Source organism: Cricetulus griseus, chromosome X, assembly GCF_003668045.3.
Source record: "Cricetulus griseus strain 17A/GY chromosome X, alternate assembly CriGri-PICRH-1.0, whole genome shotgun sequence".
Lineage (NCBI taxonomy): Eukaryota > Metazoa > Chordata > Mammalia > Rodentia > Cricetidae > Cricetulus > Cricetulus griseus.
In genome coordinates, this window is record NC_048604.1 from 45,292,138 (window position 1) to 45,307,480 (window position 15,343).

Sequence of the window (15,343 nt, forward strand, 5' to 3'; positions counted from 1 at the left end):
GGCAATGGAATCAGTACTTATCCCTAGTGCCTGAACTGGCTTTTTGGAGCCCATTCCCTGTGGAGGGATATTCTCTCAACCTAGATACAGTGGGGGAGGGCCTAGTCCTTGCCCCAAAAGATGTGACAGACTTTGATGATCCCCCCATGGGAGGCCTTACTCAACCCTGAGGAGTGGATGGGGGGTGGCATGGAGAGTTGGTGGGGGGCATCGTAGGATGGGAGGGAGAGGGAACTGGGATTTGTATGTAAAATAGGATTGTTTTAATTTAAATTAAAAAATCAATTAAAAAGAATATACATCAAGCCAATGTGACAACCATTCCCCCCAACATTCATTTCTGTATTCATTGAAATATTCAGCTCCAGAAGCAGATAAGAAGAGCAATTCATTCCATGCATTGCTGAGTTACCCCTCAGAGAGGGAAGGTAAGAGAGTAAAGGCATTCACCTTGTCACCACTTTGATGACCTGTCCACGTATATTTGGGTAGTAAGCAACACAGTCAGATGACTGCTTGCAAGGAATAGCATTAAAGGCTGAGGAGTGTGGAGGGAACAGTGGAACAGCGGCTTCTATCCTTCCTAACAGGCCAAGGAGGATTTCACAGCCCTGGACCCTTCACACAATCGCTTTGCTTAGCCTTGAAGCTCTTCTTTTCATCTAAAGATAAACCACTAAACTGGAACTTAACCCAGGAACAGGTGTTCAAAATTGCCACGGTTACAGTCACACAAATTACAGGAGATTCACACAGCAGTAAGCAAAAGCATGATAATATAAGATGAATGTATTTCTCTACCAGGAAAAGAGAAGATCGCTTAAAAGCTATCCCAGAAGAAAAAAAAAAGTAGGTTATTATTTATCCAAAACAAATAAGGCAGGGGAATTTAATGCATCTTCACGGATCAATTTACACGTAATATGGAAGTGAGTTTGTATTATCAAGAAAAAATGCGTTTTAGGTGCTCAAATACTTGGCGTGCTTTAAAATCTATTCCCCACGGGGCCAATAGGATTTCATTTGCCATGTGATAAAAATTAATGAAAATTAACTGCCAGTTTTTGCTACTATTTCCCACACTTAGTTCTTGTTTTATTGGATCTTCTTCCTGTAAAAATAAAGCTGTAGTCACTGTTTTTAAAGCAAGGGAGTGTTCCAGAAGTGCAGATCTCACCTCCAATCCTTGTCTCCTCTTTCATACTCACCCCTTATGTATATAGAAGCAGAAACTCAAGCACAAGAGAAATGGTGGGAATTAAGTTAGGACTGGAGGATGGAGAACGAAGGGGGAAGCTTGGAGTGAGGGGGCAGGGTGTGAGATAATTCCCCGAGAGGAAAAAAAAAAAGGAAAAAATGTCAACAGTTCTCCCAGAAGCTGCAAGCTCCTCCCCAGTAGCTAGAGACAGCAAATTTATATAGGGAGAAGGGGCTACTTTTGGCCCGAGGTTACATCGGCAGTGAATGATTGACAGGACCTGATGTGATGGGATGAGGCAGGAGTGGGGAGAAAGGAGGAGGCTCCTGATGTTGGTGGGAGTGGAATTCCAGGACCCAAGCTTACTGGCAATGAGACCCTCACGTGACCAAGAGCTGACGTGGGCAAAGGTACTTAAAGCCTTGACGGCCATCCCTGCCATCTTCCTCCGGGTACCAACGCTTTTAAGCTGTACACTGCCAGGCAAGAAGAAAATTCCCTCAGAACTGGCCAGGTGAGTGTGAGAATGAATATTCTCAGGACCCAGGGGATACAGATAGCTAGAGATGCCCGAAGGTAAAGGCCTCAGGTTTTTCTGCATCCTCTGCGGGCCTGGGTTTTCCAGACGTCAGGATCTCCGGTGCAGCGGTTTTTGGTGGGCAGCGAGGGAGAGGGGAGGAGGGGAATGAAAGGACTATCCTATGTATGGAAGAAACCGCTTACTTCTCGCCCAGCTGTTTTGCGGTTTTGTTTTTGACACTCAGGCTCGGCTCCCTACTTACCGTGCTGTTTTGAGAGGAGCAGGCAAGAGAAATAAACGTGGCAGTACATTCAAGCCCAGCAAGGAGGTTGGGATCGGGTGGCCGGAGGGGCTTGAAATTTGGAAGCAATCGGTATTTTTCATTCCCATCCTCCCTTTTCAGACACCTTGCTGCCACAACCCTCCCCCCCCTCCCCTCCCCGACCATCCCCCTGTCCTTCCAGGGTGCTAGGAAATGGGTGTGCCAGCTTCTGTGGGAGAGATGGCGGATTTGGAGCTGTATAGGCTTCACAGGCTGGGGAACCGTGAGAGAATCTGGTATTAAACCGCCATGCTAACTGCCAGGCTGCTTTCCAGACACCTGCGGCCCACAGAGCCCTTCATCCTGGTCTTTTCAGCCCTGAAAAAGGAATTCGGGTATGCAGGCTAAAGAAATGGCGGTTATCGGGGGATTTGGAGTGGGGGGTGGGAGGCGGAGCCCAGAGCCGAGAAACCTCGGAAAATCACGACCCTGAAACTGAGGAGGCAGGCCTAGCGGCCCTTGTTCTGCAGTCTAATGCTTGGCCAGGAAGATGGGGGGGGGAGGGGGAGGGGTGCAGAGTAGTTGAGCACAGGCTAGGAACACTGGAATATCTGGCAGGAATCCCCCATGCTGCATCTTAGCCAGCACTCCCGCCTCTCCCCCTCCGCTTCGATGCAGCAGAAGGGGTGTGGCGCTGTGTCTCAGAAAAATGGCGGCCAGGGGTGGGGCGAAATAGAAAGGGGCGTTGAGTGCCCGGGGAGCCTGCGCAAAAATGGGGGTTGGGGTCCAGGGGCCCGGGGGTGGGGGGGATGAGAGATGCAAAAAGAATTAAAGGAATTGAAAGGTGTAATTCTTCACCATTGAGGTGTGCGCATAGGAAAAGGCTAACACTGTGGCTCTTGTTCTGGATGCTGATATGTCCACCAGGTTCGTAGTCCGCACCCGCAGTCTGTGTTTCTGCCCTTCAGCCTGTCCTCAGCGTGAAGCTCTGGCTGAACTGAGGGAAGCAGAAAGTCCTCTGAATTCTTGCAGGTCAGTGTTTGGGGTGAGAAATGCTGGCCCCCTGGTGTGGGTGTGGCAGAGGCCAGACCATAGAACCAGAACACCCCCCCCCCCCCGCTGCATCTTTTCTTTCTTTAAGATACCTTTTGTCCTGGCTTGCCCTTTTGGGGGCAGAGAAAGTGGCATGTGGAATCTGTCTTTTTAAATTAATAGTTGGGAGAGAAAAGGAGAAGTCTTGAGAGAATTTTTTTTTTTTTTTTGGCGCATCAGAATACAAATCAGGGGAGAAACTATCTCTCTCCCAAAGACTCAAAGCTACCTGTCATCTACCCACAGATCCAGCTCCCTTTAGACTCTGCAGCTGTGAGCACACTGGGAACTGCTCCTGATCCCAGGAAATTGGTATGTACATGAACACTATCTGAGGACATTTGGATGGGGGTGGAGGCATTGTAGGTGAATCTCAGATTTCCCACTATCTGCCAGATTTCCACATTACCCCCTCCCCATTTAGGGAAAAATAAATGATAGGTGCTGGCACTGGGAAGGTGAACTAGAGTTGAAGAGAATACCTGGAGCTGATCTCTGTATCAACGAGTACAGGCTTTCGCACCTATTTCCCCAAATTCTCCTCTAAGGTTAGACACAAAGCGAGCCCAAACCCTGTGCCTCTCATTTCTAATGTTTATTCCTACTAGGTCCAGCTCAGCTTGCCGCCTCAGAGGAACTTTCAAACTTGAGCTTGAGAGACTTGCTTTGACTGGTGTATACATTCCACTGAAGCAAGCCGGTCCCACAACCCGGATCAAAGAATTGTTCCAGTTGTATCATGAGCCGAGCTCGGGATGCTGGCTGCGTAGCTGCTGGAATAGTGATCGGGGCCAGCGCCTGGTACTGCGTCTACAAATATACTAGGGGAAGAGACCAGAAGAAGAGGAGACCAGCCAAGTCCAAGAACCGGGCTTCGGTGGGTACTGGAACCAGGGCTAGAGCTGGGCTCAGATCTGGATTCACAATTGACCTTGGGCCAGGATTTAATCCCCCAACCCCGGCCAGTGTCGAGGCAATGAATAAGTCCCAAGAAGAAGCATCCACTCTTACCACCTCTGCAGCTGGAGAAATGGTGCCAGCTGCACCCAGTCCTAAGACTCGGAATGGAGCAGAAAGTAAGGTTCAGGAGGCAAATGGGGCTGGAACTAAGCCTACTACTATGGAATCAGCAGTCCCGACTTCAGCTGCCAGTGCAGTCACACACACACCGAAGATGGCACAGGTTCCCACAGCTGCAGAGGCCACCAAAATAGTAGTGGCTCCCAAAGTGGCAGAAGCTCCCAGGAGCATAGAGGCTGCTGGGGCAATAGCACCCCTTGGGCCAGCAGTACCTCTTGGGGTAGTCCAGGCTCCTGGGCCAGCAATACCTTCCCCATCAATAGCACCTACTATGTCAGCAGCCATTCCCTGGGCTGTAGCATCTCCTGGGGTAGCCCAGTCTCCTGGGCCAGCAGCACCAACCATGGCAGTCCAATCTCTGGTGCCAGCAGCGCCTTCCTGGGCAGTAGTTGCACCTCCTGGGGCAGTCTATATTCCCGTGGCAGCCCACTTTACTGGGGCAGCAGCAGCTACCAGGGTAACCCAGTCTCCTGGGACAGTGGTGCCTCCCCTTCCACCCCCGTCTCTTGGGGCGGCTATGCTTTCCAGGGCAGTCCAGTCTCCTGTGGCAACAGTGCCTCCCAGAGCAGTCCAGTCTCCTGGGGCAACAGTGCATTCCGGGGCAGCCCAATCTCCTGGGGTAGTAGTGCCTTCCAGGGCAGTCCAATATTCTGGGGCAACAGTGCCTACCATGACAGGAGCTCCTTCTGGGACATCAGTGCCTCCCAGGGGGCCGACAACTCCCCAGGGAGCAGCATTTGCCAGGGCTCCAGCATCTACCCAGAGAGCTTCAACCACAGAGGTCATGCAGGTCCCTGGGGTGGCAGCACCTACTAACGCCACACAGACCCCTAGAGTAACAACACCTGCCATGGTGGCTGGGGCTTCTCTGCCAATGATTTCTGGGGCTGCAGAGACTCCTGGGACTTCAGGGTCCTCTAAGACAGCAGCCACTGGCAAGAAAGCAACCCCTGGAGCTCATACTGGGGCTATACCTAAGGCTGGGTCAGCCACTGGTGCTGTGCCCAAAGGTGGGGGCAAGGGTGGAAACAGGAACCGGAATGGAGGCAAGGGCAAAAATAGGAAAAATAAGGTTGAAGTAGATGAATTGGGGATGGGTTTCCGCCCTGGTGATGGGGCTGCAGCAGCTGCTGCAGCTTCTGCTAATGGGGGACAGGCTTTCCTAGCAGAGATTCCTGAATCTGAGGAAGGGGAATCTGGGTGGACTGATACAGAGTCCGATTCAGACTCTGAGCCTGAGGTTCAGCAGAGAGGGAAGGGGAAGAGAACCATTCCCATGCATAAGCGCCCCTTTCCATATGAAATTGATGAGATTCTGGGTGCCCGAGATCTCAGGAAAGTCCTAGCCTTGCTTCAAAAATCAGATGACCCCTTCATCCAGCAAGTAGCTTTGCTCACCCTGAGCAACAACGCCAATTATTCATGTAATCAGGAAACAATTCGAAAGTTGGGAGGCCTCCCGATTATTGCAAACATGATCAACAAAACTGACCCCCACATTAAGGAAAAAGCCTTAATGGCCATGAATAACCTGAGTGAAAATTATGAAAACCAGGGCCGGTTGCAGGTGTACATGAATAAAGTGATGGATGATATCATGGCATCTAACCTGAACTCAGCAGTACAGGTAGTGGGGCTAAAATTTTTAACGAACATGACTATTACTAATGACTACCAGCACTTGCTTGTCAATTCCATTGCAAACTTTTTCCGCTTGTTATCTCAAGGGGGTGGAAAAATCAAGGTTGAAATTTTGAAAATACTTGCAAATTTTGCTGAAAATCCAGACATGCTCAAAAAACTCCTTGGTACCCAAGTGCCATCATCATTTAGTTCCCTTTATAATTCTTACGTGGAATCAGAAATTCTTATTAATGCTCTTACTCTATTTGAGATTATCTTTGACAACCTCAGAGCAGAAGTGTTCAACTACAGAGAATTCAACAAGGGTTCCCTGTTTTACTTGTGTACTACATCTGGAGTGTGTGTTAAAAAAATCAGAGCCTTGGCAAATCACCATGACCTCTTGGTGAAAGTGAAAGTTATCAAACTGGTAAACAAATTCTGATTGCTCTGTGCCCTCAAGATCTGTGATTTCTCAGTTTTCCAATCTGGAAGCATTAAAAATGAGATGTTATTGTGTTTCTACTTGTATGTATAGTAAAGGGGTCCTTTCTGCTGACAGTTTAGAATAATGTGTCTTTCAGAGTGATGTTGTCTGTGACAGTCACCAGCTTTAAGCTGAATCATTTTCTGAATACCAAATAGTCCTGTAGTCCCGTAGTACTGAAGACACATTTGTGATGTGAATTGTGCTGCTTGCGTGGAATATTTTTACTGGGTCCTCTATGTGAATTGATAATGAACCTGTCCATGAATGGCCTACTCTGCTCTTACTTGTTTTGACTTGAATTTTGTCACCAAAGACTTCATGTGTGTATCATCAATAAAGTTGTGTGTTGCAAATGGCAAAAAATTGTTCTCATGCTTGAATTAAAAGTCTATCTGCAGAGGTAAAGAACATGAATGCAGATGGGCTACTAATAGTACCTGGGCATTTGCTCAGGGGCAGACACTTGCTGTCTGGGAGGATGACGCAGAACTTCAATCAGTGATGCACTTAAGCTGAGCCTGAAGGACAGCATAAGAGTGGTCTAGAAAGGAGAAATGGTATGAAGAAAGGAACAGGGGTGGGAATTCTGTTCCTATAATAGGGAGGAAGGTCGTTTCCCTGAAATAGAAACTGAACTGTGGAAGAGGAGTAATAAATGGTAAAGGTGAGAACTTAGGGTGAAGAAGTTTTTTGCTTTGTTTTTAAGGTCTTAAAGCCTCAGCTTGGGGACCAAAATATCCTGTCGTTCAGAGAGTAACAGGACATTTTAAAATATACATATATAAAAGGGAAAACAGGACTGGGAGATAGCTCAGCTGGTAAAGCCCTTAGCTCAGCTGGTAAAGTCCTTGCCTAACAAGTTTGAAGATTTGAGTTTGATTCAAAATGCTGTGTGTGATAATGTCCACTTGTAGTGTTGGCCCTGGAGGTGAAGAAACAAGAGGATCCCTGGGGCTCACTGGCCAATCTAACCTAATTGATGTGCTCCAGGCCAGTGAGAGAGCCTGTATTAAAGGAAGGGTGGAATTCCTGAGAATGACACCTGAGACTGTCCTCTGGTCACTACACATATGTGCACACATGTAAAAGTTATCTGGTGGCAATGTGCAAGATGGGTTGAAGCTGGCATGGGCTTTGGGATAGAGATAAAATGAGAGCAATCGTTTGAAGGTTTTAATAAACCAAGCCTGAAACGATGAATGGTGAAGTGAGGTGGTAATAAGACACACGTGCTCGAAAGTGCACAAGTGCATGCTTGCACATGTGTGCGCGTGCATGTATGTACACACACACACACACACACACACACACACACACACACACACACACACACCAATACCTGTCACCTGACAAGTTCTGACAGGGAAGGGCTCTCTTAGGCAATTGTGAGGACCACATAGTGAGACCAAATGAATTCTCATTTAAGATGGGAAAAAATCAGCGATAGAGTGACCTTTGGTGCTGACCTCAAAGCTAGAGGTCAGCTTAGCCCTCCTTTGGAAAAGGAGCTGGGGTGAGGTTTTTCTTGTACCCTTACCCCTACTCCTTAGTTTCTAAGTATACATTCTTTCTCCTCTATTAATCCACCGAATCAATGAAGGAAGAAAATAGAAAGACCCTAAAATATTTTTCCAAACCCAGCCTGTTTTGCTGACATCCCAACAAAATAATTTATGGAGCCTTGGCTCAATCACCAGCAAGCAACACAAAGAGAGGTGGGGAGGGAGGGGGAGGAAGGGGGAGGGGAAGGAGGGAGGGGGAAGGAGGAGGAGGGAGAGATTTATTGCACATCATGATGTCTAGAGATAATATCCCTGTGCTATGTAGTTGATGCTTGCTATGACAGAAGACTTTAAGTGTGTTAATGACAAAAAGTAGGTATGACATATTTTATAAAGTAACTTACTTTAACCGTCTTATAATATGTGTATCAGAACATGATTTTGTGCACAAGAATATAATCAGTATTTGTCAATTCATCTAAACAATTAAAACAAATATACTTTTATAAAACATTACACTTGATCATATCCAAAAGTCTGAGAAGGAATCTATATTCACATTAAAAGACATGATTTTTAAGAGTTTATGACACATCATAAAGTTTCACACAATTGAAATTGGTGAAAATTCTTTCAGAAATTTAGTATGTATACTTTTATGTATTCCTTAAATAAATTGAGATAGTATCACATATCAGTAGTTCACAGTGCATAGCCCACAGGCTGGGCACATAGTCATGTCTTTTTCTGCATGGCTTAGAGTGTGTATTTGAGCTCATACACTGCAGATGGGTACACCAGAAGCTGTCAGCCTCATCCCAGTTGCCGGAGGTAACTCAGCCATCTTCCTTTGCTCGGATTGACTTTGGAAACTTCTATCCCCTTAAATGAAACATATTCTGTACAAAATGTATGTATCCTGGACTTATAAATGAGCAAAAAAACCCAAAATACATATAATAGATGTTTCATTGCCTAAAGTCTAGATTTGAGTGTCTTAAATCACATCCCATGTGAAAAATTAACAGCATAAAGTAAATGTGTCTGAAGCTTAAAACAGTAGTTCTTTAAAATATTAACTTTAGTAAAATAATAACAGTAGGCACTAGAAATTAACAGTAGGCACTATAAATTGAGCATCAGCTGTGTGTTATTTTATTATTCCTGGAACATGACCACAGAAACAGTCCTTATGAATTGGATGGGATCAGATTTTTTTTTTCCCTAAGGACACTGAGAACACCTAGTACAAACAGTTAGTAGACCTGAATAGGGGAATTCAACATAAAACATAACGAAATTAAGGAAGCTTAGTATAAAAATCCCTTTCCACTTAGAGCTAGCTGTCAGAAGACCTCTGAGGGAATAGGTTTCAAAATTAAACTTCTCCATTACTTAATTGTAATATAAGACGAATTTGACACCTTGCCTGATCTCTTTAGTTAAACTAAGAATACTAAAACTGAAATAGGTGATGTTCAGGCTTTAAAAAAATAGTTCCCACTGTGTCCTGATGAGGAGGAAAATAGAAAACCATCTCATATGAGACTCAAATTTGGAAATTTTAAAATACCTTAGGTCTAAGGTTAAGGCAGAGCAAAGAAGAAAAAGGAAGAGGGTGCCTAGAGAAATTTTTAGCAGTGAAGAACCAGATCTTGGTTCCCAGCACCCACATTGGGCATCAATCATAACTCTAGCTCCAGGGCTTTTGATATTCTCTTCTGACCTCAATGGGCACCTGCACTCACATTCACAGGCCGATGGAGACATACACATATACACAGAGTTAAAAATAAAATAAAATCTAAAAAAAATGAACCAAGAGAATTACAGATTTTGAACAAGCTTTATTTTTAACATTAATATTTTTATTTTCTTGTTTTCACTTTTTTAATTTAATTAAGAAACAAGCTTGCTTCACATGTCAATCCCAGCTCCCTCTCCCTCCCCTCCTCCCCCACCCCCCATGAACCTCTCCCAATCCCCCACCCCATCCTCACTCCGCTCCCCAGAGAGGGTGAGGCCCTCCATGGAGGGGTCTCCAAAGTCTGCCATATCATTTGGAGCAGGGCCTAGTTCCTCCCCTGTGTGTCTAGGCTGAGAGAGTATCCATCTATGTGTGTTGGGCTCCCAAAGTGTACTAGGGATAAATACTGATCCACTACCAGAGGCCCCATAGATTTCCCAGACCTCCAAACTGACCTCCTCCTTCAGGGGGTCTGGAACAGTCTTATGCTGGTTTCCCAGCTGTCAATATTGGGCCCATGAGCTCCCCCTTGTTCAGGTCAGTTGTTTATGTGGGTTTCTCCAGCCTGGTCTTGACCCCTTTGCTCATCACTCCTCCCTCTCTGCAACTGGGTTCCAGGAGTTGAGTTCAGTGTTTAGCTGTTGTGTCTGCTTCTGCTTCCATCAGCCACTAGATGAATGCTCTAAGGTGGCATATAAGTTAGTCATCTATCTCATTATCAAGGAAGGAAAGGCATTTAGGGTATCCTCTCCACTATTGCTTATATTGCCAGTTGGCGTCATCCTTGTAGATTTCTGAAAATCTCGCTAGTGCCAGATCTCTCCTCAAACCTATAATGGCTCCCTCTATTTTGGTATCTTTCATCCTGCTCTCCTCTATACACAGAACCCACAGGGACAGCACAGTAGAGCTGAGCCTATTGATGGGAGATCTGGTCCCGCCCTTTGTCTGCTATATGGTGGCATGGGCCAGGGAGAGATGCCATATCGCCACCCACCCACCCCACCCCCACCCCCAGATACCTGTGGCAGGTGGGAGAGCTGGCCCGGAGCTAGAGAGCTATTCATGCCCCTCACCAGCTGCAGCACTTGGGAGAGCGGCCCCTACATCTCACCTGGGCAACATCATAGAGGTGGCCTTGATGATATGATGATTAAGGAGTAGATGAGTTGACCCTGAGGGCACAAAAGCAGAACGACTCCATCCCTTGCTCATTGCTGCAAGGGGTGAACTAGCCAGAGCAATGCTGGAGAGCTCACCCTGGTGATGAGGACAAGGAAGAGCTGCAAAGCTGACCAATCCGTCAACTACCCAGGCCCAGAACCAGGGCTATGAGTTGGCCCACCCCGACATCTAAGATCTGCTGTAGCATCTTGTTTCTACACAGTGTACCCACGTTACTAAAAATCGTGTGTGTGTGTGTGTGTGTGTGTGTGTGTGTGTGTGTGTGTGTGTGTGTGTGTACGCAAGTGTGCAAGCATGGGCACTCATTCATGCATGCACACGCTATAGAAATGTGTATATGGGAGGACAAAGTCAGTTGTCAGTCGCCACCTTTTATAATGAAACAAGGCCTGCTGTTTCCAGTAGCATGTGCCAGGCTAGATGGCCCATTAGCTTCCACTGATTCTCCTGTCTCTGTTTTGCATCCTACTAAAAGGTTGCAGAAATCACAGCCACACACTATCATACATTGCTTAATGTAGTATGCTGGTTAGTATTGCCAACTTGATACAAACACCAACATACATGGAAAGAGGGAATCTCAACTGAGGATTCAACTGTGGCCATTTTCTTGCTTGCAAATTTCTGTAGGGGGACCCAGCCCAGTGTGAACAAAGCCGTCCCTGGGCGAGTGGACCTGGACTGTATGAACGATAGCTCAGCGAGCCAGGGCATGCAAGCCAGTAAAACAGCTACTTCATAGTCTCTACTTCAGTTCCTGCTTCCAGGTTCCTGCCTTGGTTTCTCTCAATGATGTAAAAAAAAAAAAAGACCTTTCCTCTTCAAGTTGTTAATGTTCATAGAAACAGAAAAGCAAACAAGGATACATGAGTTCTGGGGTTCTAAACTCAGATTGCTATGTTTGTACAGCAAGCACTTTCACCCACCAAGCCATGACCCCAAGCTGTATGCACAGCTTCTATAAACAGTACCCCCATGATTTCCTTAGGAATAGCATTTGTCTAACACTCAGGGAAAAGAGAGACCATATGTGGTACCAGTCAGTTTATATATGAAATGTTCAGAACTCTTCAGGAGAGACCAATGGGCAGACATTATGACTTCTAGGTTGGCCTCTGCATGCTGTCTAAGTCCAATTTCCTGAACTCGGAAAAAAATGTTGCAAAACCAATGTGTGAAATGTAAATTATTCATTTCCAACCCTCTTAGATTCTTTGCTATCTCCAGCTTGATGTTATAGAATTGGACTCAGGTGTCTGCTAGGACAGCTCTGCATTTCTTCTCTGAATTGTCTGGTGTCAGGGAAGGAGCAAAGAGTCAGGTACTTTAGGACTGAATATCATAGCTTCAGCTCCTTTATGGGACGTACATGTTTGTCAAGAAGTTTCCTTGTTAGGAAAGATTGCACCTTTATTACATTTAAACTATACCCATAGAGAGGCTGGAGAGATGTCTCAATGATTAAGAGAATTTGCTGTTATTGCAGAAATCCTGGGATTGCCAGCACCAAGGTTGGGCTCTTCATAACTTCAAGTAACTCCAGCACCTGGAGATATGACACCCCCTTTGGCCTCCCAGGTGGCACAGTCCTGTAATCCCAGGGATGGGAGACATGAAGTCGATGAATTGCAGATTTGAGACCAGCCTGAGTTACATATCTCAGCCCTATGTCCAAAACTGAAAAAAAAAAAAAACTGTTAAGTGTCTGTGCCTCTTTTATAAAAAGATACTCTTTGCTAGTTACTACTAACAAGCTCTGACTTCTTACATTCATGTCAGACATAAAGTTGCTGTATCATTGGTTACCTTGTCTCTTTTGACTGGATTTCTGTCCCCTACATCAATCTCTACACAAGCGTTCTCTTTTGAGCTTTATTCTCTTTGGCATGCAAAATCTTGTGATAATTTTGATCTGTTCTTTTAAAATTCTTTGTAAAAGTTGCTCTATGCAGACTTCAATCTTTAATTTGTATTTCTTTGTCATGGCGATAAGAATTTGAGGAGATTGTAAAATGCTTAAATTTCTTGTGCTATTTTAAGCCTATGTTAAAAATATTTAAGGGATCAAATTGAAGCACCTGGTGGTTGAAATTTAAAAACCAATTATATTATTTCCATGGACTATGAGTTCAATATTATGTATTTCCAATAGGGTTTTGAATGAATTAAAGTTTAAAATGGAGTATTTAATATTGAAAATAAGCATTTCTTTTAACTATGCTCACAGACTTCAGCCTGCTTCGGATACCTGCTAGTATTGAAGATGTAAACAAAACTACTAATTTAAACCAATTTTTAAAAAGGAAAGGATGACATAAAATGATGATATTCAGTGAAAATAGTATTTAAGGAGAAATCATTTTAATTTTTATATGATACTAGGTTTCTAGAATAGGCTGTCCCAACTCAGTATATGGCCTGTCAAATAAAGCTTTGACTACTATGACCCAGAAGTCATCCACAATACTTTTACTTACAGTTTTGCCCAATAATCTATATACAAAGCAAGTGGAGAATATAAGTACACAGATCATTTGGTGAGCAATGTATGTCCCTTCTTTTCCAGAGTAATAAAGATAGTATAGAAAGGATATATAGATAAATGAAAAGGCTTGTAGACTTAAATAGAGGAGTAATAAACTGTGAAATTGGCACCACAAGTCAATGGGAAATAAATGGACTATTTATTTATTATATATACTCACTCGCCATTCACCTCTCCCTGGTACCAAATATATAAATTTGAACTCTAGAAGATGAACAATCTAAATATGAAAGCTAGAAGTATGAAACTAATAGTAAATAATACATGGGCTGAAGAGATGGCAGAGTTGGTACAGTGCTTGCTGAGCAAACATGAGAGCCTGATTTTGATCCCCCAGAGCCCACATTTTAAAATCTGGGTGGGGTTGTGCCTATTTGTAATCCAATACAGGGGCTATGGAGACAGGAGAAGCTCTGGGGCTCATTGGCCAGCCAGACTAGCCTACTTGGAGGTCCAGACCTGTGAGATATCCCGTCTCAAAAACAAAACTGAATGGCATCTAAAGGTTTGACAACCAAAGTTCTTCTCTGGCTTCCTTCCACATGTATGTTCACACACATGCACCTGTACACATATACACACAACACATGCAAATTGATGAATGAACTAAAAAATAATACACGAGTGTCTATTTATGTCTTAGAATTAGATATCAATTCCTTAAACCAAATCTTGGAAATGGTGGTAGGGCTGGAAATACAGTTCAGTGGTAGAGCAACTTCTTAGTGTGCACAGGATCCTGGGTTTGATGCCCAGTAACACACACACACACACACACACACACACACACACACACACACACACACTCAAATACACATGAGAAATAGTTACAAAAAAGAAAGAAGACTAATAAATTTGATTACATAAAATGAATTTGTTTAATAATGGAAACTATGAGCAGATGAGAGATGGGAAAGTATATTTGCAATAACTTTAACAAAGGATTAATAACTGATATATATAATACTCCAAGAAAAAGGAAACATACTGCCCAAGGTAATAAAATGTATAAATATATACTTGGGGAAAGAAAACCAAAACTCTTAGAAATAGTTGAAGAGATGTTCAAATTCATTATTATTCAGATGATCAATAGCTAAAATACAATTAATTTATATTTATTTTGCTATCAAAATTAGAAGGCTTAGATATATTAATTGCTCCTAAAGATATAGATAGAAGAAAACAACTGATTAGCCTTTAGAATGGAGCTGTTATCGCAAAGTGTAAACTTTTTATTTTAAAAAATTACTTTTCATTTTACATACCAAGCCCAGTTCCCCCTACCCTTCTTCCCCCCACCTCCCCCATTTTCCACACCCCATCTACTCCTCAGGGGTAAGGCCTGCCTTGGGAGTCATCGAAGTCTGGCATACCAAGTTGAGGCAGGACCAAGACCCTCTCTCCTGTATCTAGGCTGAGCAAGGTATCCCCCCATAGGAAGTGAGCTCCAAAAAGCCAGTTCATGCACCCAGGACAGGTCCTGGTCCACTGCCAGACCCTCACAACAGATCAACTCACGTAATTGTCACCCACATTTAGAGGGTCTAGTACAGTCCCATGCAAGGTTCCCCAGGTTTCAGACCATAGTCATGAGCTCCTGCTAGCTTGGGTCACCTGTTTCTGTGGTTTTCCCCATCATGACCTTGACCCCCTTTGTTCATATGACCCCTCCTCCCTCTCTTCAACTGAACCACAGGAACCCATCCCAGTGCTTGGCTGTGGGACATTGCATCTGCTTCCATTGGTTACTTGATGTAGGTTCTATGATGACAATTAAGGTAGTCACTAATCTGATTAAAACAAAAAGCCCTGTGCACTATTGCTATGAGTCTTAGCTGGGGGAAGCGGATTCCTGGGAATTTCCCTAGCATCAGGTTTCTCCCTAACCCCATAATGGATCCCTCTATCAAGATATCACTTTCATTGCTCTCTCCCTTCATCCTTCCCCCAACTCTTAATCCCTTATGTTCCCATACTCCATCCCCTCCCTTCTAACCACCTCCCAATTTACCCAGGAGATCTTAACTATTTTCCCTTCCTGGGACCATCCATATGTGTCCTTCTTAGGGTCCCCCTTTTTACCTAGCTTCTCTGGG

General features: G+C 44.5%; 1 protein-coding gene across 4 annotated transcripts; it reads left to right on the forward strand.

The window, feature by feature from the left end:
* Positions 1-1,579: 1,579 nt before the first annotated feature.
* On the forward strand, positions 1,580-6,628 carry Armcx2 (armadillo repeat containing X-linked 2). 4 transcript variants are annotated; one of them, XM_027433060.2, is made up of 5 exons: positions 1,580-1,712; positions 2,122-2,375; positions 2,908-3,012; positions 3,319-3,384; positions 3,681-6,628. In XM_027433060.2, the coding sequence occupies exon 5, from the start codon at positions 3,812-3,814 to the stop codon at positions 6,218-6,220; it is 2,409 nt and encodes an 802-aa protein (XP_027288861.1). In that variant the 5' UTR covers positions 1,580-1,712; positions 2,122-2,375; positions 2,908-3,012; positions 3,319-3,384; positions 3,681-3,811; the 3' UTR covers positions 6,221-6,628. The 4 variants fall into 4 exon arrangements, with proteins under 4 accessions (XP_027288861.1, XP_027288862.1, XP_027288863.1 ...); XM_027433061.2 differs by having other exon boundaries at positions 1,608-1,712; positions 2,183-2,375; XM_027433062.2 differs by having other exon boundaries at positions 1,626-1,712; positions 2,316-2,375.
* The last annotated feature ends 8,715 nt before the right edge of the window (positions 6,629-15,343 follow it).

Coding starts and splice junctions, on each gene's coding strand:
- Armcx2 (XM_027433060.2), top strand. CDS start 3,812: ATGAGCCGAGCTCGGGATGCTGGCTGCGTAGCTGCTGGAATAGTGATC.